Source organism: Impatiens glandulifera, chromosome 8 (assembly GCF_907164915.1).
Source record: "Impatiens glandulifera chromosome 8, dImpGla2.1, whole genome shotgun sequence".
Classification (NCBI taxonomy): domain Eukaryota; kingdom Viridiplantae; phylum Streptophyta; class Magnoliopsida; order Ericales; family Balsaminaceae; genus Impatiens; species Impatiens glandulifera.
The window spans coordinates 1381226-1392145 of NC_061869.1; the positions used below are offsets into that span (position 1 = coordinate 1381226).

Here is a 10920-nt window from a genome sequence, read left to right on the forward strand (position 1 = left end):
ATGCTTGAGACACCGACCAAATTTTATTTTTAAAGAATAAAATTGTAAATGCAATAAAATAAAAAGCTGCCTATTTTTTTTTACAAGGAAACCAACTAAATTTTTAAGAAATGTAATTATATAATTTATCATAACATAGCAAATTAAATTATTATTCATTTTGTTTCTAGTTATATTTTCAAAATCAATTTTACTTATACGGATGAATCCAGAATTTGGAGTTAGTACATACTTACAAATTTTTGGGATGTATTTAAAAAATAAAGAAATAAAACTAAATAATATTTTATCGAATAATGAATTATATCGGAAATAAATAAATAATTATGGACTAATTTAATCTTATTTAACTCATAATCCAGTTTTGCTATATAGTAATATAAATATATTATTTAAGATATATTTTTTCTTTCTTTTCAAGCAAAAATGCTGTATAAGAGTGCTATATATACTATTACTCTATATATATATATATATTCTGGACTTATTTTACAAATTTTAATTATTATGATACTAATTAAATATTTATATAAGAAGTTCAAATTTAAAAAAATAGCATGAGCAAGTATACTATCGTATTCTATTTTTCCTCTTCATAACAAATCCAACATAACCACACCCTCAATCATTTATTTTCAAACTTCCACTTTTGCTCTTTATTTATTATTATTTTTCAAGAGAATTAAATTATTTAAAATTTGGTCTAATAGAAATAACTTGTTGACTTGAGTTAGTAGTTAATATGTTTGTCTTTTAAAAAAAATCAAAATAATAATAATTTAAGTAACTAAATAGGTAGAGTTGTAGATGCTCTGGTGCGTTTGATATTGTGATTATCGAGGGTTTTTTCATGTTTAACTAAATTTTTAAAAAATCAATTTTTTATGGTTTAAAAACAAAAATATTCTTAATTTTTTAAATATAAATTAATTTTATATAATTAACTAAAAAAATAATTTGATATTTTAATATGAGAAATAATATGAATAACAATAATATGAATAACAATGTTATAATGAAAACAAGATATTTTTAGAGGAAAAAATATTTTTTTTCTTTTGGGAAAGATATTTTTGTCCTGAAAATAGCAATTTACAGTAAAGAAAGAAAAAATAATATATTTTTTAATATATTTTGTTTTTACAGAAAAATGATTATGTTCGGGAGATTTTTGTTTTCCAACATGGGCATGTTTAAGAGATTTTTTGTCCCGAACTTACAGGGACGAACATTATTGAACATAGTCGAGAGAAAAAATATTTTTGAAGAATTTATTTATATTTCTCTTTTTACAAAAGATGCTTCCGCAAGTGCATATCAAATAATGTCTTATTATCTTTTAGATGAACAAATGGGTATTTTCTTAAAGAGTTAAAGTCCTATCTTCAAGACTTACTTTCCGAGAATCCATCTTTATTAAAAGTGACTGATGTGTTAATTCGAAAAATTGCAAAATGCCCAAATGACAGAATTCATGATCTTATTTTCGTTCTCAATTTTGTAACTTCGTTGTCCCTATCACGACTTTTACATTAAATATAGAGTAGACGTTTAAACGATGGAGGAAAGGTCAGTTAAGTTTTGGAATAAAATCTTTAAAAAAAATAATAATAATTTGTAAATTTCCTTATAAAGAAAAGAAAAAGAGAAATCAAGTTTTACTTTCATCTTAAAATAGAAAAATAGTCCTTATTTGAAGAAAGCTAATTTGACTGTACATTGATCATTGAATGTCATCAATTGTGTCATCATTCATAACCAGCCTCGGTCACCTTCTGTCTATATATAATCACCAAGAACACTCATAAATTTAAACTTACCCATAAAAATGAAAAATGAAGTGAAATTCCCCCAACCAAGAAGCTTCACAACAATACTAAAACACCATCTAAAAGAAACCCTATTCCCAGACGATCCATTCCACCAATTCAAAACATCTTCATCTTCTTCAGGAATCAAATCCAAAAAAGCATTGAAATATTTCATACCCATCTTCGATTGGTTTCCAAATTACAACTTCAACTTATTCAAATACGATCTTCTCGCCGGAATCACCATTGCTAGCCTCGCCATTCCACAAGGAATCAGCTATGCCAAACTCGCCAACATTCCCCCTATCAACGGCCTATGTAATCAATCAAATCAATCAATTCATTATTAATTTAATTAGTATTTGTATTAATTTAACGATCTTCGTCTGTTTAATTTGATGATAAAGATTCGAGCTTTATACCTCCTTTGGTATATGCAATATTTGGAAGTTCAAAATACTTGGCGGTGGGAACGGTGGCGGCTTGTTCGTTGTTGATATCTTCGATTATTGGAGAGAAAGTGTCGCCAATTGATGATCCAACTATGTACCTTAATTTGGTCTTCACGGCTACTTTCATTGCCGGTTTGTTTCAGACCGCCATGGGTTTTTTAAGGTTGGGGATTTTGGTGGATTTCTTGTCTCATTCTACCATTATTGGATTCATGGGAGGAACGGCTACTATTATCATCCTTCAACAGCTTAAGGGCGTGTTTGGAGTCACACATTTCACTACTCAAACTGATGTTGTTTCGGTTCTTCGTTCACTTATCAATCACCGAGATGAGGTAATAATAATTCCTTTCATTTCTGTAGGTCAAATTTTATTCATTTGTTTTTTTTAAGAAACATATTTGGGCTTTCTTGGATTTGGAAGTATAAATAAAAAAATAATAATTTAAAGTAAATTTAATGAATTGAATGATCTATTTGTTAGGCACATCTTAAAAGTAAAATAATCAATAAATTTATGAAAATTATTATTTATTTTACAAAAGTGTTAAAAAGAATTACAAAATCATTTTAATATCCAACCTTGATAGGTGGACCTCTTTGGATGTGATTTTGATTTTTTTATTTTATGATAAATTACCTATAAGAATTTGTTGGGTTACAACTTATTTAAAATAAATTTTAATTTATTTAAATAATATTGAGTAATGGTTATTTTAATGAGTTATCTATATATAACTTTAAACTTATATATCTGAACAAATTTTTATATTAAATTCTATAACAAAGTGGCAAGCTAATATTTTATAAGGATCATTATCTAATATAAGTGACAATTGTAATTTATACTTGGTAAATTGTGATTATATGAAATAAAAGGTAACACTTGAATGAATGTTTGAACTATATATACAGTGGCGATGGGAGAGTGCCGTTGTGGGAATAATTTTCCTTGCTTTTCTCCAATTTACGAAATATGTGGTTAGTTCTTCTATTTTTTTATCTGTTTTCTCTCAGTATATGTATAATTCGATGGTTTTTGTATGCAGAAACTAAAGAGACCGAAGTTGTTTTGGGTGTCGGCTGTGGCGCCGATGGTTGTCGTCGTTATTGGCTGTCTTTTCGCGTATTTTGCTCATGCTGAGAAACATGGCATTCAAACGGTTAATTGCTTATATATTTAACATCTTACCCTTTGATCCAATTATTAATTCACACATTTAATTAGGTAACCTAATTTACAACAATTAATTTATAATAATATATTGTTGTAGGTAGGTCATTTACAAAGAGGAATAAACCCTCCCTCTTTTAAACGTTTGAATTTCGACTCCAAATATATTTCAGCTCCAATAAAAGCTGGAATGATCACGGCAATGGTGTCTCTAGCCGTAAGCTAATCTAACTTTTTTTTTTTAATTGTTCACGTATATTAAAAATGATAAATATCGTTTGAGCATAACACAATACAAATAAACTTAGTGTCGTTATCGTTAATTTACAGGAAGGGATATCCATTGGTAGAAGTTTTGCCATAATGAAGAATGAACAAGTTGATGGAAATAAAGAGATGGTTGCTTTTGGTTTTATGAACATTGTTGGATCCCTTACTTCATGTTACTTAACCACAGGTTAATTTCGTCATTTCATTTCTCGTGTCGTCGTAGTAATCGAGTTATTTTTAATCAATTGAAATTTTCAGGCCCGTTTTCGAAGACTGCTGTGAATTTCAATGCGGGGTGTAAAACTGCAATGTCAAACGTAGTAATGTCGGTTTGCATGTTGTTGACACTTCTAGTATTGGCTCCTCTCTTCGGTTACACGCCTTTAGTGGCTCTATCGGCCATCATTATCTCGGCTATGCTAGGTCTCATTGAATATGACAAGGCGTATCATCTCTTTAAGACGGACAAATTCGATTTCCTAATTTGTATGGTTGGCTTTTTCGGTGTTTCCTTTATTACTATGGACATCGGTCTAATGCTTTCGGTAATGAATTGTTATTAAATTTAAAAATACTAAATAAATGAGTTTTATTGTGCAATATATAACTATGTTTGATATAAATTTTAGGTGGGACTTGCTATAGTTAGGTCACTTTTATACGTGGCTCGACCAGCCGCATGTAAACTCGGAAATGTTCCGAACTCAACATTGTATCGAGACGTGGAACAATATCCAGAGGCAAAAGGAATCCCGGGATTCCTAATCCTTCAAATCGGTTCGCCTATTTACTTTGCCAATTGCGGTTACATAAGGGAAAGGATATTGAGATGGATTAGAGATGAGCAAGCTATTAGTAACACTCATGAAGGCCATCTTGAGCATATATTGCTGGATTTGGGAGGTGATTAATTAAATTTCAATTTGTTTGTTTATATGAAATGTTTTTTAATTCCTATTGAAATAAAAAAATAATTATATTTGACAGGAGTGACATCTATTGATATAACTGGAGTTGAGACCATGGTAGAAATCAACAATACTTTGAAAGCAAAAGGGATTAAGGTGGGTGGATTTGATTTATAAAAAGAGGATTGCATTTTGGTACTATTAATATATTTTATTTATTTATTTTTCTTATTTTTCAGCTGGGCTTGGTGAACCCTAGGCTTGAGGTTCTTGAGAAATTGATTGTGGCCAACTTCATTCAAGAATTTGGAAGAGAAAATGTATTTTTGTCTGTTGAAGATGCGGTTGAGTCATATAAATTTGCTTTGAGGAGTGTAAAAGAACTCAATGATGTATGAGATTGATGACAATAAATTGTAATGAAAAGATTTGAAATAAGCTAATAATGTTGTATTTGATTGATTGAGGCATAAAAATGTATGGGGCTCTTAACATAGTTTATTGAAAATTGGTTAACAAAGCTAGTTTCATATTTGTTGTCATTATGTTTTATTTTTATTAATACTCCTACTTAAATTAAATATATTTTTAGTAAAATTAAATTAGACACTTTTATCACTTAAATAATATAATAGTCATTTTAATAGATTAATACATAATTAATAATTTAGACAAAATCATAAAACATTGGGTTAAAAAAATCAATATTAGTAGATGGGCCATGTTTTATCTCCATTCCTTCTTGGTCAAAACAAAATTTGCAAAACAAACTAAATAAATTGTGATTCAGGGGTTATAAGAATTACTTTATCTTGCAAGGTTTCAAACTTATATATAAAAAAGGTGTTTTTATGTAAATTCTATAAAAAATATTTGTTCAATTGTCAAAAAGAAGATTTTTTTTTTATTGGCGTTATTTGAAATTTTGATTTTTTTTAATCTTAAAATTGAGAGTTTCTTATTGTTTAAACTATAAAAGTACGAGGTTTTGTTTGAACGTCTTGAAACATTAATAATTTATTATTTACTTGATATTTATAAATAAAATAGGCTAAATAGTTATATAATTAATTTAACTACCAAATTTCAAGAAAATAGGGTTTTAAATATAAATTATTTAAATTTATTAGTCAAACTCTCAATTTGAATTTGGATAATTAAATTAGTGATATTATATTTTATTTATTTATAAATGTCATTTAAATAATAAGTTAACAATTTTTTGAATAAGATAAAATCTTATTTTTGTATAACTTTGTTACCCAACAACTCTAAAATTATGATGTTAGAAAAAAAATATTTAAAATTTAAATTGACCAAAATTTCAGTTTGTCATTTTGAAAAAAAAAATATATATATATTTATTGATATTGATTGGCTGCCCTAAATTATATATATTTTTGTGTAAGAAAAAACACCAAAAAGAAAAAAAAATATAGTTTGATTATTGGGCCGTGCCTGTTATCCTATGGGCTGATCTGGGCTCAGCCTGGTCCGGCGCTGTATATAAATATATAATATAATATTTTTATTTTATTCAGGAATAATTTCTTAAACTATACAAGCAACGGTCTTTCTTTTATTTATTTTATTTATTTATTTTTTTAAAACCCTAGCCTAAAACCGTCCTTCTACCAGCCGCAAAACCCTTTCTCAGAATTATAGTTTCCTTTTCTCCATCAATAAAACACCATAGCTCGTCGAATCGCCGGAGATCTCTCTTCAAACAAAGTTACTAATCAACAGAAATCACTTTTTCATCAAATAAACTAGCGAATCCTGCATCGACGCAGATGAAGATCAAAGTAATTTCACGTTCTTCCGACGATTTCACTCGTGAAAGAAGTCAGGATCTCCAGGTAAGTGTTCTAGTCGTTGAATGGAATAAGATATCTACATTTTCGATTCTTCGTATCTCACTCTCGGCTTTGAATTGCATTAGAGAGTTTTCCGGAATTTCGATCCAAACTTGCGAACTCAGGAGAAGGCAACTGAATATGTTCGCGCTCTTAATGCAGCTAAACTTGACAAGGTATTCTTGTAGGTTGAAGTCACTCTGTTTTCGAGATGATATTCACACAGTAGAACTGCTATCTGTTTCTTTAGATATTTGCGAGACCTTTTATTGGAGCAATGGATGGACATATAGATGCTATTTCATGTATGGCGAAGAATCCAAATCATTTAAAAGGAATTTTTTCTGGTTCCATGGATGGAGGTACTTCTTTTGTTTCCTTAGTGGTCTTTTTGTTTGAATTGATCGTTGGATGATAAATAAGATGATTTCCTTAATATTAATCTGTCTTGTTGCAGATATCCGCCTTTGGGATATAGCATCCAGGTATTTCTTTATGCATTCCTGTGTTTCTTCTGATGATTTACTGTTAACCGTAGGCATATTCCACTATTTCACTAGAAAATCCATCATAGTTAGAGACATTTGGTCTTTCTACTAATTTGTAGTCAATTAATCTTCATATTCCTTGCCACTTCATATTTATGATCATAATAACTGGATTTATGAATGTGCTTCATTAAATGCTATCTCATGCTTCATAAGGTTGTCCAGTTATACCTCTTAAACCCATGGCTTGCTTATGAGATTAGATTGACATCATATGTAGTATTATTTTGATACTATTAGGTATAATGTTATGTATTTGAATAGGATAACATTACTTTAGGGTGTCTTATAAATATATGATCTCTATTATATAAATAATTTGCAAATATACAATTTGCTTTGTTGTCCAAGAAGGTGGATTGAACGGCTAGGGTTCTTGTTTATTGATTAGAAGTGATTAAGAAACCTACTGATGCATGTAGAGTAATCTTTACTTCTGTTTGATCATGAAACAAAGGCGGACAGTTTGTCAGTTTCCTGGTCATCGAGGTGCTGTACGTGGCTTGACAGTGTCAACAGATGGCCGTCTTCTTGTTTCATGTGGAACTGACGCAACGTAAGGGTAGATCTTAAACAATGTGCTTTGTTTTGTCCCACGTATTGTGTTTTAAATTTGTTCCTCTCTTCAGTGTCAGACTCTGGGATGTTCCTGTTTCTACTGATGCGGTTTCAGATAATTTGTCTAGTGATTCTGCTGAGGTAGTGTTTTCAGACCGTGTTATTATATGCTTTACTGAAATGAAATAGCAACTTCTTTGTTATTTAAGAGGTGTATATTTTTTACTCAGCCTCAAGCCGTTTATGTGTGGAAGCATGCATTCTGGTATGTTTATATCATAAATAATGAATGCCTTGTTTCAAAGATGGTTTATATTATTTTAGTATTTTCTGAACAAGTTGTTGATTTGGGGTGATTTGTTAGGGCTGTTGATTACCAATGTGAAGGCTCACTCTTCGCCACTGCTGGTGCTCAACTAGACATTTGGGACCCCAATAGGTATTAATCTCTCTTCTTCTTTTTTTCCTTTCATCGAGCATTTGAACGATGTGAAGTTTGAATTGCCTGTTATTTCTTGTAAACAGGTCTCAGCCAGTAAACAGTTTTGAGTGGGGTAAAGACACAGTTATATCTGTTCGATTTAACCCTGGAGAACCAAATGTTTTGGCAACATCAGGAAGGTAGGTATTTTTAGATGAATGGTTTAAAATGTGTATTGATTGAACCTTAGATAGTCTTAAAGTTTATGTTGGTCAAATAGAATTGTTGCTTCATAATTTTTCTTTTCTTTCGCGTCAGTGACCGTAGCATTGTGTTATATGACTTGCGGATGTCATCACCAGCTAGGAAGCTCATCATGCAGGTAATTCTCAAAAGTTGTTTTCCAATAGCTATTTATTTATTTTTTTAAATCACAAAGCACAGTTCTTTGTTGCTCTTAACATATTTTATTATTTATTTCTGGAGAGATGATTTCTCTATGGTTAGAGATACGCCTAATTCCCGCATTCTTTGTATCTACATTACTTATAGTCATGTGTATTTTCTAGACTCTTAAGCTTCTTGTCCTTATCTCAGATAAATATGACTTGAATATTTCTGTTGCAGACTAAAACAAATTCTATTGCATGGAACCCAATGGAGCCTATGAACTTCACAGCTGTAAGTGCAGTATTTAGAAAGATTTATTTGAACTTGTTACTATTTGTATTTTTTGGGAATTTTGGTACTGATCTAACTTACGATTAAATTAAGACTATTTCCTGTTGGTTTATGAGATTATAGTTGGATTGTGAATATATATTATCTTTGAAGACATTATTCTTTGTATAATTAAAGAACTTGTCTTTTCACACTCATGTGAAATTGTGATATTTACTAAGCTAAGAATTAAACTGGTCCAACATATAACTATTTCCATAGCTTGCTAATTAACATGGGTCAATCTGTGACTTAATGTATTATTAGTATTCATCACATGGCTTACTATGTAAACTTTTGTTTATCTTAATAGTAATAATAATACATCCTTGTTTGGTTGGTATTAAAGGCAAATGAAGACTGCAGTTGTTACAGTTACGATGCTAGAAAGTTGAATGAAGCTAAGTGCGTGCACAAAGATCATGTTTCTGCAGTGTAAGATTGGATTGAAGATCTTAATTTTTATGCTTGAGCAAGGGCTGCTTTTTCTTTTTTTATTGGATTTAATGTTTTATTTTTCTCTTCACATTAACAGGATGGACATTGATTACTCTCCTACTGGTCGTGAATTCATTACTGGATCTTACGATAGAACTGTAAGTACTCTACTACGACTATTTGATAAATTATTGCGAGTCCCCTCCCTTTGACGATTGATTCTTGTTGGTTTGCAGATAAGGCTATTCAACTATAATGCTGGTCATAGCAAAGAAGTCTACCATACCAAGCGAATGCAAAGGTTCGCGATTTATTATATTATTTTTTCATAACTCACAACCTCGATTGTCATAGAATTTGACTTGAAAATCTTTCTGTCTTCTTCTTCTTCTTCTATTACAGAGTGTTTTGTGTGAAGTTTACCTGTGATGGAAGTTATGTTCTGTCGGGGAGTGACGATACTAACATCCGTCTTTGGAAAGCTAAAGCATCCGAGCAATTGGGAGTGGTAAGAAAGAATCTGATTTTACTTTTCTGTATTGGAATTGATAAAAAAATTATCTTGATTATTAATTTTTGTTGCAACAGCTTCTTCCAAGAGAACGCAGGAAGCATGAATACATGGAAGCTGTGAAGAGCCGATACAAGCACCTTCCAGAGGTTAAGCGTATTGTCAGGTAATGTTACTGTTCTTTATTCGCTAATAAAGAGAAGTAAAAACAAGGGTTTCCGATTGTATGTATTTACACTACTATTACTTTCTACTACAGGCATAGACACTTGCCAAAACCAATATACAAGGCATCTGCTCTAAGAAGAATGATGAGTGATGCACAAAGGAAAAAAGACGATAGAAGAAGAGCTCACAGTGCCCCAGGTACGGTTGTTAACAAGCCTTTACGTAAAAGAAGAATCGTTAAAGAGCTCGAGTAGTTGTATTAAAAATAAAATGAAAAAGGAGGATGTGTATGTTTTGTTTTTGGTTAAATGGCAAAACCTGATTTTGATATATTTGAGATTAATGATTGGTTCTATTGATTAAAAAAGAGAATATAAATATTTGTATTTTCAATTATATGCTAATGATTAAGAACATTGATCCCTGTCATGCTTAATCATTTGATTACATATAAGATTAGTACTAATCATTATAAGAGGTAGATAATTATTATTTGGTATTTGATGATTAGCAATAATATTAATCGATTCTTAATTAATTATTATAGCTGGGTAGTTGGCATATTATCCTTATTTTATATCTCTGCGTGTATATTATGGATTGGTTAGATTTAGTTTTAAAACAAATGTATGAAGAAAATATATAATAATTGTATTAAAGATGTTTGCTGTCAACGCGTTCAAAAAATGTGGATATAGAATTTTACAAGCTTCCCAATTGTTCTCACGTGGATATAGATTTTTACATGTTCCTCAATTTTTTTTATTTCTCATACTTTATTTCTTAAAATTAGACTATTAAAATTAGGCTATATAATTAAAATATGTTAAAATTGAGAGCTTAAATCAAATAGTTTACAAAATTGAGGTCTTAAGTTGTTCTGCGGTAATTTAAGTTTAAGTGGTTAACGTTTCTTTTTTCTTTAAAGTGCGATTAATCTTAATTGATTAAGCTTGAAGTGCGGGTATCATACAAAAAAAAAAAAAAAAAAAAAAATTATAAAAAATCAAAATCAATAATGACTTCAAAGGCTTTGTGGATTATGTGGAATACAGTCAGCCTGACAACTCAACAAGATAGTGTCT

At 30.0% G+C, this 10920-nt stretch overlaps 2 protein-coding genes across 2 annotated transcripts; both read left to right on the forward strand.

Annotated features, from left to right (window-relative positions):
- Positions 1–1558: 1558 nt before the first annotated feature.
- LOC124911648 (probable sulfate transporter 3.5) lies at positions 1559–5059 on the forward strand. The gene is made up of 11 exons (XM_047452152.1): positions 1559–1569; positions 1798–2129; positions 2219–2598; positions 3179–3244; positions 3313–3426; positions 3538–3654; positions 3768–3894; positions 3966–4252; positions 4337–4610; positions 4695–4771; positions 4855–5059. The coding sequence occupies exons 1-11, from the start codon at positions 1559–1561 to the stop codon at positions 5011–5013; spliced, it is 1944 nt and encodes a 647-aa protein (XP_047308108.1). The 3' UTR covers positions 5014–5059.
- A 1198-nt stretch (positions 5060–6257) lies between these two features.
- On the forward strand, positions 6258–10264 carry LOC124911217 (DDB1- and CUL4-associated factor 13). Its single transcript, XM_047451675.1, has 17 exons — positions 6258–6474; positions 6558–6647; positions 6722–6833; positions 6929–6956; positions 7477–7575; positions 7649–7718; positions 7808–7842; positions 7942–8016; positions 8103–8198; positions 8317–8380; positions 8626–8679; positions 9068–9153; positions 9254–9314; positions 9393–9457; positions 9559–9664; positions 9745–9833; positions 9927–10264. Exons 1-17 carry the CDS (start codon positions 6409–6411, stop codon positions 10087–10089), a joined length of 1359 nt encoding a protein of 452 aa, XP_047307631.1. The 5' UTR covers positions 6258–6408; the 3' UTR covers positions 10090–10264.
- The last annotated feature ends 656 nt before the right edge of the window (positions 10265–10920 follow it).